This window comes from Miscanthus floridulus, chromosome 3, assembly GCF_019320115.1.
Source record: "Miscanthus floridulus cultivar M001 chromosome 3, ASM1932011v1, whole genome shotgun sequence".
Taxonomy (NCBI): Eukaryota; Viridiplantae; Streptophyta; class Magnoliopsida; order Poales; family Poaceae; genus Miscanthus; species Miscanthus floridulus.
Genome location: NC_089582.1, coordinates 5163377 through 5190383, shown reverse-complemented (window position 1 = coordinate 5190383; position 27007 = coordinate 5163377). Strand labels below are relative to the sequence as shown.

Here is a 27007-nt window from a genome sequence, read left to right as displayed (position 1 = left end):
CAGCGAGTGGGACGACCAAGCTTTTATAGTAGTATATAAGAGTGGAGGAAGGAGGTCCATTATTGTTTTGAGATGTCAATAATTGCAAGCCTTTAGTAGCAGCCCCAACTGTATGTGCTCTCTGATATATAATAGTCGTAGGAACAAGAACAGAAAGAAACATTTCTCTGTCATTGTGCTATCCTCATAACGGTAAAATAGCACAGCCTCCTTGCCACGCTCATCAGAATACATGGCCATATATATGTTCAAACAATATAGTTTAGAACAATATGGTGGTACTAGGTAGAATACATTGACACGCATAGAACAATATGGTCGTACTAGGTAGAATAAATAGAGCTTGATTTTAGAAGAATTTTGGAAGTGGTTTCACGGGAAACGGAGTTAGGATGAGAAAGATATGATTTTTAGAAGTTTAAATATAGTTTGAGAATTAAATAGAATTTATGGAAATATTTTGGTGTATGGAAAATGGGTGCAAATAATATAGGTAGATTCCTGGGGGCATCTAGTTTATTTAGAAATTTTCTGGGAATTTTTCTAAGTAAGGAAATTAGGTATTTAACTTTACGTGTGCACTAACCGGGTGTACCTAGCAATATCTGTGCGCTGTGCGCTGTGTGAATCTAGTGTGTGTGTGACAGGTGGGGCTAGGATGTCGGCGATGGGTGCCGCTGACGTGTGGGCCAGCCTTGCCCTTTAACTGGAATGGAGGGCGATGGCATCACGGCTGCGGGCCCACCTGACAGAGTTGGAGGAGGAGACAGACGGGGACGGCGCGAAGACGGGACGACGTCACTTGGCGGTCCCATGTGACAGAGAGAGAGAAAGAGAGGGAAGAAGGAGACGACGCCGAACGGAGGTAGCCGGCGTGACGACGGAACAGGGGAAGAGGGGTCCAGCTCATCGGAGCTTATTACGCCGACGGCGTCGAGCCTCGGGGCAAGATGTGGAGTGGCGGACGGTGCTCGGGAGGCCAAGCCTGTGGAGGATATACAAGACAAGACATGGGCCGCTCCCTGTCGACGAAATATGGCCGGCAGTCTACCTAGGGGTATGCCCAAGGTAGTAGATTATCGGCAGACAGATGCGCAAGCTACAAACAAGATGGTGACGCAAGACAGACATGAGGTTTTATCTAGGTTCGGCCGCCGTGAAGGCGTAATACCTACATCCTGCGTCTGATTGTATTGCTGTATGTCAATGAGAGATGTTTTTAGAGGGGTCGCCTGCCCGCCTTATATAGTCTGGGGGCAGGGTTACAGATCTGGAAACTAATCCTACCCGGTTACAATTGCCATAGGTGGCCTGATAAGGATTCTTATTCTAATCGATCAGGATCTTGCTTGATCTCCAAGTCTGTCTTGACTCCTTGCGCGGGACTACGAGCAGATCGGCCGAGCCGCGCGTCATCTTCTAGTAGACCGGACCCCCTAAACTGGGCCGGCCCAAGCCTAGTCGTAAGGGTATAGGGGTTAATACCCCCACACTCCCCAAAGGTGGTCCAGCCCACAAGATCAAGACGTGCACCGCAAGGCTACAAGAAGATGTGATTTATTGTATAATACCAAATGGGATATTTTTCTTGTAACCCTACACCTCCAGAGTATATAAGGAGTGACAGAGGTCCCCTAGACAATAAATTGAATCTCATACTTAATCAATATAAAATACGTCAATCTCATACTTAATCAATATAAAATACGGATCACCTATACCAATACTAGTCATGTAAACAGCTGTCCTACAAGGATAGCCTTGCAATATGTAATTGGTGACTCATTCACATCATTGCAGCACACTGCTGCTAATAAAGTTTGCTTTTTTATCAAAAAAAAGCCCCTTGTTCTTATCAACCATTCCATTTGCAATGTGTAAGGGCCTGTTTAGTTCCCAAAAAGTTTTGCGCAGTACCCATCATATCGAATCTTGCGGCACATGCATGGAGTACTAAATGTAGACGAAAAAAAAACTAATTGCACAGTTGGGTGAGAAATCGCGAGACGAAACTTTAAAACCTAATTAGTTCATAATTAAACACTAATTGCTAAATACAAACAAAAGTGCTACAGTAGCCAAAACCCAAAAATTTTTCATCTAAACGCGCCCTAAGTGGAGCTCACCGTCATCACAGACCGGTCGGCAATATATTATATGCTACAACTATAAAACGGTTTACATCCTTCTCAATGACTTGGCTTCCACAGGAATGAGAATATAGCACGAAGCTTCGTCTTGCTTTCCGCGAATGGAACAGGGCAGTGAATGGGACGACCAAGCTTTACAGTAATAATAAATAAAAGGGGAGGGGATATCTTTTGTTTATTAGGGCTTGCTTGTTTCTCATTCTCTAAAATTTAATTAGTAAGCTAAAGTTAAGTACTAACTTTAGACTACTTTAGTTCACTTGTGTAGTCTAATGAACTAGTGACTTTTTTATGAGGTTGGTTAAATTTGACAATATGTTAGACTACATGTTTGGAAATTCAAAAGCTAAAGTGGTTTAAAATTTAATGGTAAAACTTTAGATCATGGCATCCAAACAGCGCATTTTTGCTACATTGCTCCCTTATGTTTTTCCTACCGGTTCGGAATGTACCAGAGTCTTTACTACTTATTAATTATCTAGTCAACCAGTGATGTCACCCATAATCAGTCCGTTTAAATGGAGCTCACTGTCGTCACCAATAACGGCCAATAATACAACTATAAAATGGTTTACAGTAGTAAAGAAAAAGGGGAGGTAGTAATTTCCATATAGGAGCAATGCAGTGCAGAGGATGCGTCGGTTTCTAGGAGAATAGCACAAGGAGGAAGCTGCAGTGTAACTTCCGAGCAACATGACCTGCAAACCTTGTCTGTCACTGTTGGCCTTCACTATCTGCGCCAGTTTTTACTTGCGAAATTGTCAAACCAGCGATCTGAGTTGCAACTTTGCAAGTAGCAGTTGTTGCAGGGAGGTCTGACTGGCTTCTGGCGATGATTATTGGAGGCTGCAGACACCTCTAGCTGCAATGGCGTGGATACAAGGGGACAAACAGAGAACAACTGTTTAGTACAGTGCTAGCGATCCATTTCTCCTTTGTTGTGCTACGAATATGCAGGTCAATAATTCACCTGGATGCTATATATGTGGAGAAATTTTACAATGGTTGAAAAAAACCTGGGCCATTTATTAGGCGAGATCGAACGGTGGAAAAAATAAGAGGTACTCTATTCAAAGTACCTGAAGGTACCAAATAGTGGGGATAGTACAAAATTATTAGGTGGGACCAGTACCCATATTTATTTTTTCAGAGAAGTTTAATTATGTAATTTGTGTATTTTCATTAAGGGCAAAACTAAGATCTCGTATTCCATCTTTGTTTCAATCTAAGCCCATTCTTGCTCTGTTTTCTTCTCCCCGTCGCCAGCGCCGAGCGTCGTCCGTCTCGGCTGAGATCTGATGGGCGGTGGGGGAGTCAATGTGCAACTGTCGTAGGCCGTGGTCCTCAGCAATAGCGAGGCGTCCTTGATGTAGCTCGGGGGCCAGCGGGCACAACGGTAGCCTCACCGGTGGCCACATCGGAGACGCGCCGGCACAGTCTGTACCTCGACATCAACATCGCCGTGATTGCTCACTGATGACTTGAAAAGTACAGCAACACGGAGTAGGCATTGGCAAGCTCGTCGAGCAGCACGGCGTCATTGGTGGGGGCAGCGGTGGCTAGGGGCTAGCCGAAGGCGGCGGCGCTGGATGCCCTGAGTGGAAGGCATCTGCGGACTGTGGCTATCTAGTTTGAGACGCACGTGAGAGTGAGCCAGCGAGGCACCATGCTGCCTTGTCGGAGAAAGGACAAAAAAAACTCAATTACAAAATTACCGTCTACGATAAAAATTACATTTTATAAATACTCTTTGTTAGATAATTAGCTAGAAAATAATACAAATGAAATTACTTGGAAGTACCAATGGTACTTTTCCAAAACCATGTCCAAATACATAGTGTTAGTTAGGACAAAACTCAAGACAACATGAGGGCTAAAACTGAATTCACGCTAATTTCAATCATACATATAGAGATCAGTCGTGTACAGAAATACAGCATAGCAAACTACAAACCGGATATTCACATCCAGGCATGAAAAAGTAGTTTTTATTTGTCTGACAACGTTTTTTGAAGCGCGGACCTTGACAAATTTTAAAACTATATATATAAGACGGCCCCCCAAAATTGAAGTAATGAGTTCGTAAATAAATAAGTCTAAGCACAAATCAGTCGCCACCTTTGAACTTCTACCGCTTTCTCTTAGAAACCCTCCGGCTGGGTGGCAGGGCCTTCAGAGTAACGAGTGCAGCACCATGCGTGGATAACCACCACAGAGCATAATCCGTGGGTTCTGGTTGATGGACCAAATAATCGAGCGCATCTGATCTTGCTATCTCCTCCAGTTGTTGCACACTACCACCGCTTCTATTTTCCTGTTTGCCTCCATACTCAATATAAATCTTCTCGTTGGGGAACCAAGGAAAATGAGGCAGAAAAGTCCCGTCCAGAACCAGAGGTGCGTTACGCAAGCTGTTTTTGGGCGCTGAAATGTAGCAACTAAAATCGATCCTAGTAACTGGCTCCGGAATTTCTATTGATGACTTGTTAGCTAGAGTTCCGCAGCTATTTCCATTGCAACATATTGGATCGGGGCGGAATATTTCTACAACACGTCCATATTTTTCTTTGATGGAACTGGGTGGACGAACATAGGAATGGAAAGTGTCCTGCAAATTAGGCAGCAGCGTGAGTTCTCCTATTGCAGATTCAGCCACAAGCTTGAACTGAGATGTCAACCGCTGGATGCAGTTAATACTCATCCCTATGATATCGGTGTCTTCGGAGATTCGTAGGCTCAGATTTATAAAGAAGCGTTCCTCGAGCTTCCTGAGATCGTTATATTCATAACGTAGTATGACCTCTACGCCACGCCCTTCAACAATCACGGGTTGTAGGTCTAAACTGAGGGAATGGCTTGGATTCTTTACGATTTGACACCTGAGACTTTTCCCTTCAAGAAGATGCTTAAGAAATGGATAGCGGAAGGTGTCAAGCCGGAGTGGGCAGCCGGACTCCACCTCTGCTACAAACTTTTCAGCCCAGTCTGCATACCTCTCAAATTTTTGGGCAACGGAGGAACTCAACTTCTCCTTGCCCAAGCCAACAAGAGAAGAGATGGAGAAGTTTGCAGCCCTATCGGCGATCCATTGAAGGTACGAGGAACTCCTTACCACCACATGGTCATCGTTCTCATCATGCGGCTTCTTGTGCTTGTTGAGCAGTTCTATCCCCTCCATATAGACTCTCTTGAGAACCTTCCTGCTACGTAGCAATGAGACGTATGTGATTGGTGTCCTCCCTGTCTTCTCAAGGGCAATGTCCAAGCGAGCGAGTGCAATCTCGAGCCTTGCGATTGTGTCTGCTCTGGACGCCTTGTCTTCGACCTTGGTTGAGATGTACGAGGACACTTTGTTCACACCCTCCTTAGCGATGGCTGAAGGTAGTGCCATCAAGTTACCGTACAGCTGTTCAAGATACAAAATAATGAGAGCTGTACTTTGACACAAATATATGAAGCTTGAATTCCAAATGATATCTTACTATCTTACTGAGAAGAAACATTATTATAGACCTTTCTTGTTAATAAAATTAATTATCACGAGACAGGTTAGAAGAACTGATAAATTTGTAAACCTCTTGCAAAAATAAATGCATCCCGCCAATGATTTGTTATACTCTAATTATCGCCAACAAAAATAGCTGTTGGATCTATTTTGTTTTCTAAAAAATTATCCACCTCTGCTGTTATGAAAATACACAAAAGTAACCCCCCCCCCCCCCCCCCCCCCCTAAATCTATCAAAATTTCCCACATTTAACCTATATCACTATGAAGAATAACCTGAAGTAATCCATAATCTTCTTGTCAATTACCCATCTTTGCCATCATGATTTTGTATTTAGGTGAGTTGTATACATGGGTATTAAAATAATGTAAAGTAATCCCATCTATTCTGTTATATAAATAATGTAAAGGAATCCCCTCAATGGTGCATCTAAATATCTCACATATGTTACTGTATAAAAATAGCCAACAATAACCCTTTGTATTTATTACATCTAAGTTATGTACCATTATAAAAAAATTAACCCATTAACACAAAAGTCAAGAGCAAAAAGCTAACTGCCAAAAGGTCAGCTTCTTGTTCCTTCATAATTCACTTTTGTTATTACTGTAATGGTGTATTTTATTTGAGTTGCCATGTTCTTTCAGCAACCTACTGCACCATTAGCATTTTTCAATGCACGAAAAAAGGCAGGAAGACCTCTTTCATGTTTATTTCTGTTTGATAATTGAAGGCCTTTTTCATGTTACAGAGAAGTCTATATATTTTTGGCCATTTAGCTATTGCTCAAGTATGCTTTTGGCCAAACAACTCTAAAACTAGAAATTTTTTACCACTAAGCTATCAGTATCGAACAAAATTGGTCAAATTGTACCAAAAATACTGTCCTCTCCGCCTGTTCATTTAACAAAAGGAGCTACTGCTTTATTTTGAGGTGCACAAGATCTTGAGTAATATATATGGCACACAAGCTTGGGATTCTGATGGAATAAATGTAAGCCTAATCTTTACCTTAGCTCTAGAGTGCAGCAGCCGCGTGTGGAGCACCAGCTGCACCCCGATCACAGCTTCGCCACGGAAGGAAGGGTCCAGGTCTCAAGATAAGGTGAGCTCAGGAAGAGAGTAGTGAAGTTGTGCACTGCTTGTATTCAGCGAGTGGGACGACCAAGCTTTTATAGTAGTATATAAGAGTGGAGGAAGGAGGTCCAATATTGTTTTGGGCCCAGTGTGCGAACAAGTTGGATTGGGTGCCATTGAAATGAGCAGGAAAGGTCAGGGAAATGCAGATGATATGGGTCTGTTCCTAGGAGGAAGCTTCAGCGTAAATTTGAGATGTCAATAATTGCAAGCCTTTAGTTGCAGCCCCAACTGTCTGTGCTCTCTGATATATAATAGTCGTAGGAACAAGCACAGAAAGAAACATTTCTCTGTCATTGTGCTATCCTCATAATGGTAAAATAGCACAGCCTCCTTGCCACGCTCATCAGAATACATGGCCATATATATGTTCAAACAATATAGTTTCGAACAATATGGTGATACTAGGTAGAATACATTGCCACGCATAGAACAATATGGTTGTACTAGGTAGAATAAATAGAGCTTGATTTTAGAAGAATTTTGGAAGTGGTTTCACGGGAAACGGAGTTAGGATGAGAAAGATATGATTTTTAGAAGTTTAAATATAGTTTGAGAATTAAATAGAATTTATGGAAATATTTTGGTGTATGGAAAATGGGTGAAAATAATATAGGTAGATTCCTGGGGGCATCTAGTTTATTAAGAAATTTTCTGGGAATTTTTCTAAGTAAGGAAATTAGGTAGCCGGCGTGACGACGGAACAGGGGAAGAGGGGTCGAGTTCGTCGGAGCTTATTACGCTGGCGGCGGCGAGCCTCGGGGCAAGATGTGGAGTGGCGGATGGTGCTCGGGAGGCCAAGCCTGTAGAGGATATACCCCCGGTACCCACAAGACAAGACATGGGTCGGGTCCCAAAGGTGGTCCAGCCCACAAGATCAAGACGTGCACCGTAAGGCTACGAGAAGATGTGATTTATTGTATAATATCAAATCGAACTTGGGCTGTCCCTTCATCCAAACGCACGCCACATATTTTTTAATACCTCTATTCCCAAATTTTAAGTCATTCTGCCTTTTATTTGTAGATACATAGCTTTTTATCATGCACATAGATGTACACTATATCTTGGCTATGTATATAAAAATCCCGAATGACTTGCACCTTAGATATATATATAGCAAAGGCTATATTGAGCAAGCTTCAAGGTTCAACCAAGACATCAGTGCGGTCGCCGGTGGTGCCAGTTCACACTCTCTTTGGGAGCCTTTTCTTAAGATGAGGATGGCCAACACAGACCTCCACTGGACAAGACATTGGCAACGGAAAAGTGGCTAAGGGGCCGTTTGATGGATCTTCTCCACCAGCTTCTGGAACCACTTCAGCATATCCGACCAAACGGAAAGTGGTTAAGGGGGTATTTAGGAGTTTCATGTCACTGTTTCCAAATTCTCATGTGTTGAAAACAGTTTAGATAAGTTTTATTTTATCTCTTTTCATCAATGATATGCCACATCAGGTTACTTTTCATCAATGATACGCCCGGCACCCACAAGACAAGACATGGGCCGTGCCCCAAAGGTGGCCCAGCCCACAAGATCAAGGCGTGCACCGTAAGGCTACAAGAAGATGTGATTTATTGTATAATACCAAATATAATATTTTTCTTATAACCCTACCCCTCCGGAGTATATAAGGAGGGGCAGGGGTCCCCTAGACAATAGATCGAATCTCATACTCAATCAATACAAAATAACACAGCACAGGACGTAGGGTTTTACGTCACGTTGACAGCCTTAACCTGTATAAATCTTGTGTCTTGTGTCTCTGTTACCAACTAGTTCATATCTCGCGCACCTCCACCGATTCGTCGACAAAGCCGCAGCCATATGCGGGGTTGTCGGCAACGGTGGGCGCCCGTGGTGGTGGTGGCGGCTCGCCGGAGTGTCCGCGGCGGCGCTGTGCCGTGTAGATGGGCGTAGGAGCCTTTTTTGGCTCGTTTGCCCCTTGTACGTGCTTGCGGGTGTGATGTGGATATGCTAGAGGTGTTGTGGAACCTAACCAAGCCTTGTCGACTGCAGCCGGCGACCATGGTGGCTCGACAGAGCATAGCTTCCGATGCTAGCGTAACACAGAGGGAGAGAGAGGGAGACAAGTAAAGGAGAGGGTGGAGGAGAGGTTGAGGGACTCACCTTCTACCCTAATCGGCCAGAGACACAGCGGAGAAGGAGAGTATTGAGGGCGACTCCAATCACGGCGGTAGCGCCTGAACTGGGGAAAACAAACCTAGCGCTCTAAAGAGAGGGAAAGACGAGGAATGGAGGGGAGATGGGATGTTCTAGCTCGTAGCTGAGCTCTTTCTGGTCGCCGTGATGCCGGAGCGCCACTGGCCGAGCATATTTATAGGCCGGCCATGGCGGTGCCCGGTGTTGGGATATTTTCCCGACCGGTGGGATATTTCCTCTGTCGCGCTCACATTTGAATCCACAAGGCGGTTTGCCACAATGCGATCTTATCCATGCGCTCGTCAGAGGAGCTTCATCCTTATCCATGGCGACAACGGTCGACGGAGCTTGCGCCACCGCGTGTTCATGGAGCGCAGAGGGAGAAACAGTGGGGCTAGGAAGCTTCCAGAGGGCGTCCTCATCCTTATCCCCTCGGCGCCGGGGCAAGGCGGTGACGGCGTGGCCGAGGAGCATACCGCGTCGCTGCGTGAGGTAGACAACACATATATCTGACGGGTGGGATCCGTGCATCAGTGAGTGAGAGAGAGGAGGGGGAGCAGGCGTGTGTTTGGCCGAGCTGGGCCGGCCCAGTGCGGGAGCAGGCACGCTCGGGCTGCTGCCGATGCCGGCCCATTGCGGGAGAAGAGAAGAAGGGCGGCGGGCTGCAATGTGGGCCGAGGGGAGGAGAGAACAAGAATGAGCCCGGTAGCTCTTTTCCATTTATGAATTCCTTTTTCTTTTTTCCAGAAATTTCTATAGGGTGTTTTGAGATGAATTTGAAGCAAAATTAAATATGGCTTTTCAAGAAGAGTGTACCACCATATGTTCAACAAGCAAAGCAAGCAATCAAACACTTCAAGGCATTGTCACTCATGTAGTTTTATTTCTTAAGTTGATCTACTTGTGATAAAATAATTCCTATGTAAGTCATATTTATTTGTTTTATAGAAAGTTTTAAACGGTTCAAATTTTTAGTGATTTTTAAACTAGGCAAAAATTCAGGGTGTTGCACATGTCCGGCAGGAAAAGTCAAGGAAGCACCGAGGATGCTTCTTAGCAACTTCCTTCCAGTAGTATATATACAATCATGTATCATGGTGTAGGATGGATCGGAACGCGATTTCTGAATGCGACGACTGGAAAACTTGTACGACCATGGTCGGCCTCGGTCATCGTCGCTGTTGGATTTTATTAGCGCGTTGAGTAACTACTAGATCATTATTAGTAGCTTTATTAGTAGATCGGCGGTGCAAATAATCATCATTTATCCGGGTCCTTAGTCATTACTGCCTTACCATCACACTCTTACAACAATAACAACAAAGTCTTTAAGTCCCAAACAAGTTGGAGTAGGCTAGAGTTGAAACCCAGCAAAAGCAATCAAGGTTCAGGCACGTGAATAGCTGTCTTCCAAGCACTCCTATCTAAGACTAAGTCTTTGGGTATATTCCATTCTTTCAAGTCTCCTTTTATTGTCTCCATCCAAGTCAACTTCGGTTTTTCTCTGCCTCTCTTCAAATTACTATCCTGGCTTAAGATTCCACTATACACCAGTGCCTCTGGAGGTCTCCGTTGCACATGTCCAAACCATCTCAACCGGTGTTGGATAAGTTTTTCTTCAATTGGTGCTACCCCTAATCTATCACGTATATCATCGTTCCAAACTTGATCCCTTCTTGTATGACCGCAAATCCAACGCAACATACGCATTTCCGCGACACTTATCTGTTGAACATGTCGTCTTTTCGTAGGCCAACATTCTGCACCATACAACATAACAGGTCTAATCGTCGTTGTATAAAACTTACCTTTTAGCTTCTGTGGTATCCTTTTGTCACATAGGACACCAGATGCTTGCCGTCACTTCATCCACCCCGCTTTGATTCTATGGCTAACATCTTCATCAATATCCCCGTCTCTCTGTAGCATTGATCCTTGATATCGAAATATATCATTCCTAGGCACTACTTGACCTTCTAAACTAATATATTCCTCCTCCCGAGTAGTAGTACCGAAGTCACATCTCATATACTCAGGTTTAGTTCTACTGAGTCTAAAACCTTTGGACTCCAAAGTCTTCCACCATAACTCTAGTTTCTGATTCACTCCTATCCGGCTTTCATGAACTAGCACTACATCGTCCGCAAAAAGCATACACCAAGGGATGTCCCCTTGTATGTCTCTTGTGACCTCATCCATCACTAAGGCAAACAAATAAGGGCTCAAAGCTGACCCTTGATGTAGTCCTATCCTAATCGGGAAGTCATCCGTGTCTCCATCACTTGTTCGAACTCTAGTCACAACATTGTTGTACATGTCCTTAATGAGCCCAACGTACTTCGTTGGGACTTTATGTTTGTCCAAAGCCCACCACATAACATTCCTTGGTATTTTATCATAAGCCTTCTCCAAGTCAATAAAAATCATGTGTAGGTCCTTCTTCTTCTCCCTATACCGCTCCATAACTTGTCTTATTAAGAAAATGGCTTCCATGGTTGATCTTCTGGGCATGAAACCAAATTGTTTCATAGAGACCCACGTTATTGCTCTCAAGCGATGCTCAATAACTCTCTCCCATAACTTCATAGTATGGCTCGTCAACTTAATTTCTCGGTAATTAGTACAACTTTGAATATCCCCTTTATTCTTGTAGATCAGTACCAATATACTTCTCCTCCACTCATTAGGCATCTTGTTCGGTCGAAAAATATGGTTGAACAGATTGGTTAGCCATACTATAGCTATGTCCTCGAGGCATTTCCACACCTCGATTGGGATACCATCCGGTCCCATCACCTTACCTCCTTTCATCCTTTTCAACGCCTCTCTGACCTCAGATTCTTGGATTCTCCAGACAAAGCGCCTATTGGTGTCATCAAAAGAGTCATCCAACTAAAAGGTTGTGTCCATATTCTCACCATTGAATAATTTGTCAAAATACTCTTGCCATTGATGTCGGATCTCATCCTCCTTCACCAAGAGATGTTCCCTTTCATCCTTAATGCACTTAACTTGGTTGAAGTCCCTTGTCTTTCTCTCATCAACCCTAGCCATCCTATAAATGTCCTCCTCTCCTTCCTTCGTACTCAAATATTGGTAAAGATCCTCGTAAGCTCTACCCTTTGCCACACTTACAGCTCGCTTTGCAGTCTTCTTTGCCACCTTATACTTCTCTATGTTGTCCACACTCCTATCATGGTACAAGCGTCTATAGCATTCTTTTTTCTCCTTAATAGCCTTTTGGACTTCCTCGTTCCACCACCAAGTATCTTTAGCCTCGCCTCCACTTTCTTTGGTTACTCCACACACCTCTGATGCCACCTTCTGAATGTTGGTTGCCATCTTCTCCCACATGTTGTTTATGCCCTCTTCTTCCTTCCAAGAGCCGTCTTTGATAACCCTTTCCCTGAATACCTCTGACGTCTCTCCTTTCAGTTTCCACCACTTTGTTCTTTCAATCTTAGCTTGTTTATCCACCTGAAAACAAAAGTTTGTCACCAAAAGCTTATGTTGAGAAACAACACACTCCCCTAGTATCACCTTGCAACCCAAGCATGCTCGTTTGTCTTTTCTTCTTGCGAGGGCAAAGTCAATCTGGCTAGAGTGTTGTTCGCTACTGAAGGTCATTAGATGAGATTCTCTCTTTCTAAAGAAAGTGTTGGCTATCATCAGGTCAAAAGCTACCGCGAAGTCCAGAACTTTCTCCCCTCCTGATTCCTACTACCATACCCAAAACCTCCATGAACTGCCTCGAAACCTGCTCTTGTAGTACCTACATGCCCATTAAGATCTCTGTAACACCCCGGTGTTACGATATTATTTAGCGCCGTGATTTAGGCCTAAGTAAAACTTTTGAAATGAGTTTCTCGAATTTTTATTAAAACATACGTGAAGTGATAAGCGAATCCTGTATGACTTAGTTTTGTGGACTCAAATACATGCTCAAGTTAAATTACGCCGTACGTAGGGATATTTAGGACTATCCGATAACGATGCTATCGAACGATTTGATCTTTAAGATTCGGCATGACGAGCAACTGTTATAATAGAATAAAAGTCCGTAATAAATAGAATGAGATATATATACATATATAGACTCACGGGTCTAGCTTTATATGCATGAACGGTGATGAGAGTTTCCCATTTGGTGGTGGAAATCTGTCCTCGGTACAAGTTGACCTTGCTCTCCCTCACGCGTCTGTCTTCTGTATCTCCTTGGCTTGGCCTCTGCCTGCCCCTTGTCTGCTCCTATCTTCTCCGGTCATGTCTGTCTCTGATTGATTTTCCACGCCGAGCTGCTATCGCCTGAGCAAAGTTCCAACTCACGTATTTCCACGTCTCTGCCTCATCTTGTCCCGGTCTGCCCTCTGTCTCCGATTGCATTGCCGAGCTGCCATCCACCTACCGCACCTGCCCGCATACTTCTTGAGCACTGAGCCCCGCGGAGCTCCTCGACCGCGCCTGCCGTCCTCTGCCCGGTGGTCCGCCGCAGCCTTGCCTTCTCCGGCCCCGCCATGCCATCCTGGTCCGCGCTGGCCGCGCCCTCGGCCCCGCTGCTACCCACACGCCGCTAGCCAACACCATTGCCCCTCCTCCGTGCTCTTGCCGCCGTCGCTGTGCCTCCTCGAGCCGTCACCCCACGTGTGGCCCTACCTCGCCTCGCTCTTCCGTGCTGCCGTAGCTGCTTCCACCGCCGCCACCGTGCGCACGAGCGCACTCCACCGCATCGCCCGAGCCCGTGCGCGGCTCCGCTGCTCCGCGCGTTCCTTGGCCCCGTGCTGACCCATGGCCGCTACCCTACCTGTGCCTATAGTGTCTCGCCGTGGCCGCTGCAGCGCCGCGGCACGTCGGAGTCGCCGTGTGCGTGGCCGGCCATTGCCAGCACCGATGCCCCTGTTTTTTCCCACGCCACCATCTCGGGCCATGTCATCGTCGCCTCGCCATCATCCATGCGGCTCGCCTGCTGCCCATGGCCGGTGATGCGCCCCGCTGCCGAGCCGGTTTGCCCTGCCACCGTGTGTGGGAGCGTGGGTCCCACTGCCGCGTCCTGTGCCACGCTGCTTGGCCACCGACACCGCTGCAAACCATGCCACGATGCCCCGCAACCGCCATCACCGTGAGCGCGTGCTACTCATCAGAGCCGGCCCACCGGCCGCCCGGAGCCACCCTGCCGGCGCCGCAGGGTCACCGCCTCACCTCCGCGCCGTGCCCCTCGGCCACACGCGAGCACGCCATGCCCGGCCGATGCCGTAGGGCCGGCGGCTGGTCTCCTCTATTCGTGCTCTGCTCCTGGGAAGAGTTGTAAAGGTGAGAAGGTGAGAAATCCAATGAATAGAAATATGCAGGGTGTTTTCTGCAAAATACATGACTCATTGAACAGTAATCTAGACCTTGGATTGATTACAGAAGAACGTAGGGGTCACTTCGCAAAAATGCCATCGCCGCCGTGCCCCAAGCCGTGTTGGGCCGGCTCGTTGGGCCGGCCTGCCGTGGCTGCGTCCCGCCTGGGCCGCCGTGCCGCGTGGGCTAGCTATTTGCTGGGCCTCGCGCCTCTGCGGGCCGCGCGCGCCGTGCGCCCTGGCTAGGCCGCGCCTAGTCGGTGGGCCACGCAACGCTACTGGGCCACCGCCTGCGGGCCACTGGGCCGTCTGTTGTCTGTTGGTCCTTTTGTTCTAAGCAATTGCTAATTTAGTCTCAGGAATAAAATTGTAAAATCAATATAAAATAGTATAGGGATCCAAAAATTGTGAAACCAGTTTTGTTAAGTTCCTAAAATCATGATCTACCTGTTAGTATAGTTGGTTCACATAGTGTGATATTTTTCCTAGAAGCTATATAATTAATTTAAGATACTTAATGTTGTAAAATATAAACTTATAGGAAGTGTTGTGATAAATTGGTAATAGTATTGGGTCTGAAATCTTTACAGTAGGTTCCTAGCAATATTAGCTGCTTAATGTAATTTTTGTAGCTCCCAAAATAATTAGTGGCTAAATAGGTAATGATGTCCTACTGCGAGTGAACATTAACGATAGGATAAAATAAAGAAATCACTTGGGTTTGTATAGCTGAAATACTATTTGGGAAATAACGTCTTATCTGACAATGGGAATATGTAGCCAAGTGCGGTCATCGTTAGAACTAGCTCATTAACTTGAGAGGCGTAAAGCGTATTTATACGAGTCACGATTGCAGTCAATTAATTATATCTTTGCATGACATTACATTGCATATCATAATAGGGACGTCGGTGGGTCACGGAGTCGTCGGGAGTTGTTGGAGGAATGGTGCTTTTGGAGATCATGTCGCCATGATGGAAAGCTAACTTCTTATTATATTTTTCCTAGGCAAGCCCTGGTGCATAACCCTACTTTCTGCAGTTTAAATTATATTTGTGCATTAAGTTTCAAAGAGTTGAATGAAACCCACTTGCATATATATCTTTATCCTATGAGTCTTAATAGTATGACAGGATCGTGTAGATTGCTATGCTACAGGACTCCGGTAGAAGTCGAGTGATTGCCTGTCACTCGCGAGATATAGGAAATATGTGACTATATGATTATCACCTGGAATATATAAAATGGTGGAAGGAAAAATGGTGACCGGGCAGGAATATGATTTGGGTATTGGTGGGTGTTAGAAGTTGTGTCACCGCGGAGGCGGGTCATAGCTTTGTTACACCGTTTTCCCTATCTGGTCGGTTAAGGACCGTTCGTTGCATAAGACTCTAGGCAGGTCACAGACTTATTATCCCGAGCACATACTTGTGTATGGGCGCTTGGAAGACTTGTTGCTCTTTTGTCGTGGATCCGACTCTTTTCGGACCGACTATTAGGGTTTCTTTTTGGTGGAGGAGGTCCTTGCACCACGTTGAGTCCAGGACTCAGGGGCGGGGGCTTGGAGTCCCAGTTTGGACGGGGACCTGGACACCCAGGACATGAGAGTGATGGGTTGGTCCGGCTTGTGCCCGGGGTACAAGCGGGGCGTGTGTTTTCGGGGTACCCAGCTGGAGGCATTGATTTGCGAATCGCCGGGCGATCCGGTACGGCTTGTCTACGGTTTAGCATCGTAGTAAGAACTGGAAGATGAAAGATGGACAAAGGAAATCTGATTGCTTACCACCTTCTTGAAAGTAGCACAGGTGCTTACATAGAATGGTTAGTTAATAAACCAATACGGCTATCAATAAAAATCGAACATAAGGACGCACGCTTAGTAATGCTTCCTGCAAATGCAATAAACCCACAAGCCAGATAGCCTTGCATATCCTTGGAGTCTTTTCTTTTCTCCTGTCGGGTAAGTCTTGCTGAGTACAATTGAGTACTCAGGGTTTTATTCCCCCTGTTGCAGGTGACAGGTGGATGCTAAAGCTGACCCTTGTGTATGGATTCCTCCTGGTGGGCTCAGCGAGGATTCCTTTATGCCGCGATCGTAGTTGTTATCTATAACTCTCACTAAATACTTTTTAAACGAAAGTTTCATAATCTGTTGTCGTAGTCTATATATCAATACTTTATCATGTCATTAATAGATGTTTATTTCCGCTGTAACTCTGTTCACATGTTTCTATTCCGCTGTTCAATTAAATTGTTTATAACTCTGATTACATGATTTCATTCCGCTGTTATATTAATAAATATTATACTCTGATGTTGTATTAAAAGTGATGTAACAAATGGTTACGAATGATGTAAGCTTTATTCTCTTATTTGTGATCCTGATGGCAAAAATATGGATTTTCGGGTTCTCCCCTGGGGTGTGCCCGACGGAACCAAGTAATTTAGCGTTCTCCCTCGAGTGCTTAGTGTCTGGTGGAAGACAAGCACTCCTGTGAGGCATTAAATTAGGCGGTTCTGCCACAATCTCCTCCTATAAAAAGCTTCTCACTACTAGGTACAGTTCTAACCAGGCCATTTAAGTCTTCCCAGAACTATCTCTTAGCACTCTCGTCGAGGCCTACTTAGGAGGCATACGCACTAATTATGTTCAAGAACATATCACCAACGACAAGCTTGACTAAGATAATCCTATCTCCTTGCCTTCTCACTGCCACCACACCATTCTTGAGGCTCTTATCAATCAAAACTCCTACTCCATTTCTATTCGCGACTGTCCCTGTGTACCAAAGCTTGAAACCTGTATTGTCCACCTCCTTCGCCTTCTGACCCTTCTATTTAGTCTCTTGAACACATAATATATTTACATGTCTCCTAGTCGCGGTATCAACTAATTCTCTTAACTTACCTGTAAGCGACCCTACATTCCAACTACCTAAATGGATTCTAGTTGGTTCGACTAGCTTCCTTACCCTTCGCACCCGTCGACTCAGATGTGAAGACCCTTACTCATTTTTCACTACACCCGGGCGCCGATGTAGCGCGCCACTAAGGAAGCGATGACTCGATCCTTGCTCACTTGACACCATGCCCAAATCACGACACGGCGCGTCACGGGGGTGACGACCCGGCCCTTGCCCATTTAACACCATACCCGGGTTCCGATATGGCGCGTCGCTAAGAGGGTTACGCCCCAACGATTTTCTTTCGGGTTTCATCTCGATTAAAGTGGCTAAGTTTTTACATTGGCTCGCCACGCCTAACACAACCCTCCTCCTTTACCAGGGCTTGTGACCTACTATGCTGGAACACCAAAGACGCTCCATCATAGGCGGAGTTCCTTACCACCACACTCTTAGATCACTTAATCAGCAATATGCTTTATTAGTAGCTTTTATTTTGCTTTAATAATTGCAATGTTTTGGCCGCATGCAACAATGCACATCATGGACCGGAGGATGTATTGTACAAGTCATGTCTGCCTCTGCCTTTTTCACTGTTGAGCTGACTCAGCTGTCCTGCCCATAGCGGGCTGCTTTTCGTGCTCAGCAGTGTGGCCATCGAGCGGTCCATCCTTCCATCCATGGAGTAGCTGGAACGTTCAAGGAAATGCAGAGGCGGCTTCGCCCGGCCGTGTGCCTGCCTAGGATGCCACAACAAAGTGATGAAGGACAAGTTCACGAGAACTAGGCTGCACTACTTGACAATCTCAAAGCAATGGCTTGCACAACTGCGACATCATTATTATTCGTGTGCGTGCATGTGCTGTCTACGAATTACTGTCGGGTGTCCGCCACTCTGCCGGCCGGGGTACCCAAGGTTGCTGTACCAGCCTACTACAACCACAAGTTCACGACGGAGGTAGAGCTAGCTGGAGGTAGCTGCACTACTGCACATTCTGAAGTATGCAATGACTTGCAAGTCTTTGGTCTAGTCGTCGCCTCACCATGCATTATTAATTGTACGTAGGACGTGCCTTGTCCGCACATGCATGTAGCGTTGCATGTGTAACTAGGGCGTGCTTTGATTCCCGACTAAACTTTAGGCACTGTCATCTTGAACGTTCGGATGCTAATTTGGAGAACTAAACATATGCTAATTACAAAACTAATTACATAAATAGAGACTAATTTATGAGACGAATCTATTAAATCTAATTAGTCCATGATTTGCCGTACATGCATCGTCATCAGCGCCGAGGACTGTAAATAGGCAAGAGATCCCCAGCCAGCCGGCCGGCCGCTGTCCTCAGTCCTCGCTTGGTGGCATCCAGAGAGCAGACCAGCAGCAGACCTCGGCACGACCATGGGAGCAGACCATAGCAGGCCTCGGCGACTTGGGCGGAGAAGTAGTGCTGACGCCTGACACCGAGCGGCGGGGAGGTGGCACGTGCATGGAACTGGAGTCGAGCGAGCACGGCAAAGGCGCGCCACGCGCCAGAAGAGACCCGATGGCGAGCGACCGAAGTTTCTGGGACGGAGAGCGTGTAAATTTGGACAGCCACTTTACAATCTGTTGGAGACGTTTTTTCCGTCAAAATAGCCATATTTAGCTTTAGAAAATGTTTTTTTTCCACCGCTGTCTCTAGGGAGCCCTCCAGCCGGGTCTTGGCACGGCCTTCAATTCAGAGTAACGAGTGCAGCACCATGTGTAGAAAAACCAAAGCAGAGCATAATCCGTCGGTTCTGGCTCATGGACCTAATAAACGAGCCCATCTGATGTTGCTATCTCCTCCCGTTGCTGCACACTACCGTTTCAACATTCCTCTTTGCCACCATACTCAATATAAATCTCCTCAGGTGGGTAACAAGGCGCGTGAGGCGCAAAAAGACCGTCCAGAATCAGAGGTGATGTGTTACGCGACTTGTTTTTCAGTGCTGAAATATTACAACAAAAATAGGTTTGAATAATTTGCTCTGGGATTTCGTTTAATGACTTTGCTAGATTTCCCGTAGCTTTTTCCATTGCAATTGCAACATATTGGATCTACGCCTCCTAATGGGGTTAAACCCGCTACACCCTGCCGCTCATGAGACAACTCTGCTACCCCGACCCCACCCAATATTAAAGCTGGTCAACCCGCCCCGCCCCAACCCACTTCACCGCTCCAACCCGCCCAACCCGCAGCTCTCAGGTGCAGCACTCAGCTTCTCCGAGGCGATGAACATCGAGGGAGTCGCAGAGCTGCTGCAATCCGTCCGTTCCATCTCATGCTTGTCGGCCTGCGCAAGAGCCCATGTTGCGGTGAGAGAGTCAGGTGGCTCCACCGCCTGCGCAAGAGCTGATCCATGCCGGCTGCCATGGCCGCGATGATGGCACCCCAACCCGCATTTTATCTAAACCCGACCCACCCCAACCCAGTCTTGTAAAACCGGTCTCCACCCATCCACGCATACCCCACATGGGAACCCACCCTAAAAGCATTTTGAATAAAAGGCATATTCGTCTTGTTTCATGAAACTCGGTGGAGGAACATACAAATGGAAAATGTCTTGAAAATTTGGCAGCAGTGTGAGTCCTCCTATTGCAGATTGAAGCACAAGCTTGAACTGAGATGTCCACCACTCCATGCACTTAATAGTGATGCTGATCCCGATTATGTCGGTGTCCTCCGAGATTCGTATGCTCGACCATATATAGAAAGAAGGATTGCTCAAGCTTCCTGCAATCATCATATGCATAATACACAGTATGACCTCTACGCCACGCCCATCCACAATCACGGGATGTAGGTAGAAACTGAGTGATTGGCTTGGTTTCTTTACCATTATTTCTCACCCGACAGTTTTCCCTTCAAACAGATGCCTGAGAAATGGGTAGCGCGAGGTGTCGCGCCGGAGTGGGCAGCTAGACTCCACCTCTGCTACAAACTTTTCGGCCCAGTCTGCATGCCTCTCCATTACAGTAAATAGGAATAATACCATATTGTCGACCCACATGAGGTGTTAGTCCTATGTATCCTGTATAATCAGTCAATGAGGCCAAATAAAATACAACCATTATCCAACCAATTCTATTCTCCTTTATGGTATCATTCGCCTAGGTTTAGATCCTAACCCTAGCCGCCGCCACTTCCGCACCGCGTGCCCCCGGGGAGAGATCGATCTCCGCCGGGGGCAGCGCCCCTGTTTAGGCGTCTGACCCTATTGATGTGGATGCCATCGTCGTCATCGCGCAGCAGGTTGGGATCTCCCCTTCGTCATCGCTGGGTCGCCGCCGCCTCGTCCCTGGGCTCATCGCTGGGCTATCGCCATCAACACCTTCCTGATCTTCGTCTAATGGAGGCAGATGGATCTCGCCCCGTCCCGTGCTGCTGTGGTGGCAGCCAGGCTCGGCCACACGCCCCGACCCTGAGCTGCCATGGAGGTAGTTAGACCTAGCGTGTCCCTGCTGTCGGGCGGATCTGCAGCATCTCCACCATGTCGATCCACGTCGGCACCTTCGACCCCGCGCGTCCGCAACCGGCATGCGCCCCGTGCTGCCCAATCGAGTCGCGCCGATGCACATTGTCGCCAGGGGCGCCACCCGATCGGGTCGCGCTGCCGCCGCCGTGCCATCCCACTGGGTACTCCCGATCCCCTACTGTTGTATCTTTTTGGTTCGCCCGATCACCGATCGGGATTGAGTCGCCCACCGCTCATCGACCTCACGCGTACTACTCTGACCACGGCATCGACTTCACTAGCACATCATCGGTTCGTATCGATACCATCGCCGAGTATTACACGCATCTTCTCCGAGCAACAGGGCTGCTGCTGTGTCGCCTCATCAGGCCGCAGCATCGCCACCCATGTGTCTGCTTCGCCGTGCATCCACATCGCCATCTCCTATGCATCGACGACTGTGCTGCGCAATCTTTACTCCGCCATCCGTCTGCACAAGGCCTTCGTCCTGCTGATTGGGTCTTCATCATCTAGTTGCCGCTACCCACGCCATCGCTGAGCCATGCTCGCCAGCCGCTCCCTCGCGTCGTCGCTGAGCCCTGCTCGCCGATGCGTCCGCTCCCGCACTGCTTCTTCTTCGTCCATCACAACCACGTCGCATCCCCGTGGTTGAGGCCCTCTCCCTTGTACGCCCGGTATTGGAAACACCGACGTGTGCTTTCGTCCCCGACGCGCTGCTAGGTCTGGCAAATCCAGCCAGCGCCTCGGCACACAGGCGGCTTGACTGCATCGACTTCGGCATCGACCCTCCCGTTCCCACCCTGCCTTTCTTCTACGTCCACAACGGCCCTGACTGCGTCGACCACAGCATCGCCCCCTTGCACGATGACTGCCTCGACGCGTCTCCGTCATCCCCATGGCACCACTTGTGCGCCAGCACCTCCATTGACACGGCAACCCGACCACGACTATGTCGACCTCGGCAATATTCAGCACGGCGTCTTCGACCATGGCTATTGTGCCCTCACACTCGGCTACCTCGACAACGACACAAAAGCGCTACCGCCTTGCATGAGGACTCATCGGCTTCATCTCTAGCCATAGCATACGCGATGCACCGACTGTTATGACCGGGGATGTTAGCTTCAGCTTCTTCTTCAGTCTCACCGTCTACGGCGCTCCCGCTGTGACTGCGGGGGGATGTTAGAGTAAATAGGAATAATACCATATTGTCTACCCACATGAGGTTTTAGTCCTATATATCCTATATAATCAGCCCATGAGACCAAATGGAATACAACCATTATCCCACCAATTCCATTCTCCTTTATGGTATCATTCGCCTAGGTTTAGATCCTAACCCTAGCCGCTGCCGCTTCCGCACTGCAGGCCCTCGCGGAGAGATTGATCTCCGCCGCGGGCAGCGCCCCTGTTTAGGCACCCGAAACTATTGATTCGGCTACCATCGTCGTCATCGTGCTGCAGGTCGGGATCTCCCCTTCATCATCGCCGGGTCACTGTCGCCTCGTCCTCGGGCTCATCGCTGGGCTGTCGCCATCAACACCTTCCTGATCTTCTTCGCATGGAGGCAGATGGATCTCACCCCGTCCCGTGCCGCCGTGGTGGCAGTCAGGCCCGACCACACGCCCCGACCCTGAGCTGCCATGGAGGCAGCCAGATCTGGCGTGTCGTGCTGCCGGGTGGATCTACAGCATCTCCACCACGTCGATCCGCATCGGCGCCTTCGACCCCACGTGTCCTTGATCGGCGTGCGCCCCGCGCCGCCCAATCGAGTCGCGCCACTGCCGGCCGGGATGAGCCGCGTCGATGTGCAATGTCGCCGGGGGCACCGCCGGATCAGGTCGCGCCGCCGCCATCGTGCCGTCTCACTGGGTACACCCGATCCCCTACTGTTGTATCTTTTTTGTTCGCCCGATCACTGATCGGGATTGAGTCGCCCATCGCCCGTCAACCTCGCGCATACTACTCTGACCACGGCATCGACTTCACTAGCACATCGTCTGTTCGTCATCCACACCATCGCCGAGTATTACGCTCTGTTCCTTCATGGAAAAGTGGTACTTCAATTGTTATATATATATATATATATATATATATATATATATATATATATATATATATATATATATATATATATATATATGCAACTCCATGCAATGGTTAAAACTATTTAAAGATAAGCTAATCAAATCAGAGTTAACCATAATTTGCAAACAAAGCAGCCAAGATCCGAATTAAACATGTGAGGCACGGTTGACAAGAACTTCACGGGACAGTGTGTGTGTGCGCGCGCGCGCATTTCCTACCTCGGGAGTAGTTACTCCCATCTTCAATAAATCACATTGTGTATGTGTGCATACTAATTTATCGGTTTGAGTATGTTTAGATACTCAATTTAAGATACTTCAAATCTTAGTACGTGAATTTTTTTCAAAAGAGCCCATAGTTTTTAATATATTACTAAAATACCACTGCAGTAGTATATAAAAAAGTATAACCATATACTATATGTATATTTGCATACTTGACATAAATACTACCCTAGATGGTTTAGTATGATGATATACTCCGTCTACATAAATTTCGTCGGGCCATAGACGCCCTAAATCTAGAGATATAAACATGACAGTAACTACTCCCTACGAGTAAGAAATAATTTCTCTCTCTCTCTTATATATATATATATATATATATATATATATATATATATATATAACTCCAGCGCCCAGAAACGAGCTCAGTTGAACGAGATATATTGCAGAAAGGAAACAAAAGTTATCCGCCTATCTATGTTTGACTAATTCAGAACGTATGCATGCTCGTGGAGAAAATCGTACGCAGTAGCCGAAGCCAGTGAAGTTATTCTGCTGCTCTTCGATCTCATTCTCATCTGTTGGAGTGCAGTAGTCGACAAACACCTGTCCGCCGCCCAGGAAAACAAAGATCAGCTAGGCAGATAGTGTGAACAAAAGCAAGCTAGCTGATGCTGATCAAGCATATATCACTACGTAAAAAACGATTTTTAGCAACGGTTCAATTTTTTTTGTAGGGGCGGCTGGCGATGGAGCCGGCCCTACAGTGACGTGTTCGGGTGCCCAGACACCAGCCGCTCCTAGAAATGGAACAGCAGGGGCGGCTGGTGATACGAGCCGCCCCTACAAATGGGGTCTGATTTGTAGGGGTGGCTCAATCACTAGCCGCCCCAGGAGTTTCTATTTGTAGGGGCGGCTGGTGATTGAGCCGCCCCTACAAATGCCCCGTACACTACTAGAGAACAGACTTTAGAACGATGTCCCAATTTGACATTAGCCTCGGCATTTTTTGCCCCCGGGACTAAAGGACCCTTTAGTCCCGGTTGGTAATACCAACCGGGACTAAAGGTCCCTGCCCAACGGTCGTCCGCGGGGCAGGGATCTTTAGTCCCGGCTGGTATTACCAACCGGGACTAAAGGTTAACCTTTAGTCCCGGTTGGTAATACCAACCGGGACTAAAGCTTTTAGTCCCGGTTTGGGTGATGCCCCGGGAATAAAGATTAATCTTTAGTCCCGGTTTGGACCCCTAACCGGGACTAATTATCCCGGCCTATAATTCAGCTCATTTCTTCCTCCCCGAGCCTGAGCCATTCCATTCAAACTCACTGCCTCTGTTCTTCAGCTTGCTGTTGTTCTTGCTCTCTCCCCCTCCATTGGTGTTGCTCTTCGATTTTAGAGGTAACAAACTTAATCCTCTTATGTTTTATCAGTAGCTTATCTCATTTTGCGATGTAGATGCATGTGTAACTTTATATGTTGGACTTTATTATGATTTTATATGTCATTTTTAGCTCAAAATCACATGATGATTTGCATATATGTTTGGATAAACAAAAGTTAAATTAGTTCATCAAAATCACGCCTCGCTCGTCCTCGCTGGAGCACGCGCCATCCTCGTCCCCGGTGGCTTACGTGATCTTAGAATTAATTTTTCCATGAAATGAAAAACTTATAAAATTGTTAGAAAATTGTAGAAAATCCGTACTAGTTGAACTTGCGGACCGTGTTCAGCTCGGCAAGCATGTTCTCTGCCGAGCGGTAACGGACGTCAAGAAGGAGCTTTGATTCTACGAGGGAGAGCGGCAACGGTCGTGGAAGACCATGTTCCCTTTCTCGTAGAATCGGAGCTCTTCCTTGGCCAAGTACGGTGCCGTCCGGTGGAGAAATGCTGGCCGAGATGATCACGTAAGCAAGGTCAACTAGTACGGATGGTTATTTATTGAAACATGTTTTTGAGCTATAATTTGATGGATATTGATAACTTCAGACCTACAAATGTCATCTACAAATGTTAATATCCTCGGCAACCTAAACGCCCGCGAGCTCGCCGATATCGAGCAGGTCACTTAGAATTATTTTTTTCATGAAATGAAATACTTAGAAATCATGCCTTTTATTTTTTAGAATTAAATTTTCCATGAAATGAAAAACTTAGAAAATAGTTAGAAAATTGTAGAAAATCCGTACTAGTTGAACTTGCGGACCGTGTTCAGGTCGGCGAGCATGTTCTCTGCCGAGCGGTAACGGACGTCAAGGAGGAGCTTTGATTCTATGAGGGAGAGCGGCAACGGTCGTGGAAGACCGTGTTCCCTTTCTCGTAGAATCGGAGCTCTTTCTTGGCCAAGTACGGTGCCGTCCGGTGGAGAAATACTCGCCGAGTTGATCACGTAAGCAAGGTCAACTAGTACGGATGGTTATTTATTGAAACATGTTTTTGAGCTATAATTTGATGGATATTTGATAACTTCAGACCTATAAATATCATCTACAAATGTTACTATCCTCGGCAACCTAAACGTCCGTGAGCTCGCCGATATCGAGCAGGTCACTTAGAATTATTTTTTCCATGAAATGAACTACTTAGAAATCATGCCTTTTTTTTAGAATTAAATTTTCCATGAAATGAAAAACTTAGTAAATAGTTAGAAAATTATAGAAAATCCGTACTAGTTGAACTTGCGGACCGTGTTCAGCTCGGCCAACATGTTCTCTACCGAGCGGTAACGGACGTCAAGGAGGAACTTTGATTCTACGAGGGAGAGCGGCAACGGTCGTGGAAGACCGTGTTCCCTTTCTCGTAGAATCGGAGCTCTTCCTTGGTCAAGTACGGTGCCGTCCGGTGGAGAAATGCTGGCCGAGATGATCACGTAAGCAAGGTCAACTAGTACGGATGGTTATTTATTGAAACATGTGAAATCCGTACTAGTTTTATTTAAATATATCATTTTAGAAAATATGAAATTTACACTAGTTTGCAAAAATAAGTATAGAAAGTAGATGACAACTGGTACCGGATCCTCGGCCTCTCGTTCGGTTGCGAAACGACTGAGGCCAGAACTCCCTCTCATTATCTGCGGCAAGTGTAAGCAGAATATTGTGATGGAGTACCAAGTCAAGAGACAGGGACCCAACAAGGGTCGTGTTTTCTACAAGTGCCCGGATCGCGATGTGAGTTTCTTACGCATTTTATAATTATGGCTAATTGACCTGCTTTTCTTGAATATTTTTGACTAAATATTTTTTGGCTTTAATTTCAGTGGGAGGGCAATGGATGTGATGGTTGGTACTGGGAGGAAGATTATGCTACATATGTGCAGAATTTGGGTGCGCTTGAGGTAGCGGCTGCTGCTGATGAGTCAGTGAGCCAGCAGGAGAAGCTTATTGATATTCAACAGAAGAATGATTTGTCTGTTTTAGTTGCGTACGATCACGAAATAATTATGTTACTGAAGTGCATTGTAATTTTAGTTTGTTTAGTGATAGTTGGGATTGGTTACGTTGTAGCCAGGCTTAGTTAATTAATCAACCGTGTGTGTGTCATTTATGTTGTGTAATAAAATACTTAATTATGTTCAAGGTTTTCATAATTTGTCGTGTAATACAGATTATGTCACGCCATTGGATGTACAATGCCGATCGCCGCTCCCAAGACTTTATTGAGGGCTTGCACTATTTCTTAGGTGTGGCCGAGGCAAATAAGCGGGATGGTTTCATGTGCTGTCCATATGCCCAATGTAAGAATTTAAAGGAATATTCAAGCTCAATGAGTCTTCATTCACATTTGCTTAAGTCAGGTTTCATGTCAAACTATATATGTTGGACTAAGCATGGAGAAAGCGGGGTAATGATGGAAGAAGGTGAAGGAGAAGATTTAGACATTGATGACATTATTGCTCAGTATGGTGCCTTTGATGATACTACAATGGGGGGAGATGAAGAAGAGGCAGCGGTAGAAGATGATCTCGGTGATGCTCTTGGCGATGCCATTCGTGA

At 46.6% G+C, this 27007-nt stretch overlaps 1 protein-coding gene and 1 pseudogene across 1 annotated transcript; both read right to left on the bottom strand.

Annotated features, from left to right (window-relative positions):
• Nucleotides 1-4278: 4278 nt before the first annotated feature.
• Nucleotides 4279-6788, bottom strand: LOC136544834 (uncharacterized). Its single transcript, XM_066536898.1, has 2 exons — nucleotides 6669-6788; nucleotides 4279-5556 (listed from the first exon to the last, which is right to left on the bottom strand). The coding sequence occupies exon 2, from the start codon at nucleotides 5539-5541 to the stop codon at nucleotides 4279-4281; it is 1263 nt and encodes a 420-aa protein (XP_066392995.1). The 5' UTR covers nucleotides 5542-5556; nucleotides 6669-6788.
• Nucleotides 6789-18881: 12093 nt separating this feature from the next.
• Nucleotides 18882-20197, bottom strand: LOC136543008 (uncharacterized; annotated as a pseudogene).
• Between the last annotated feature and the right edge of the window lie 6810 nt (nucleotides 20198-27007).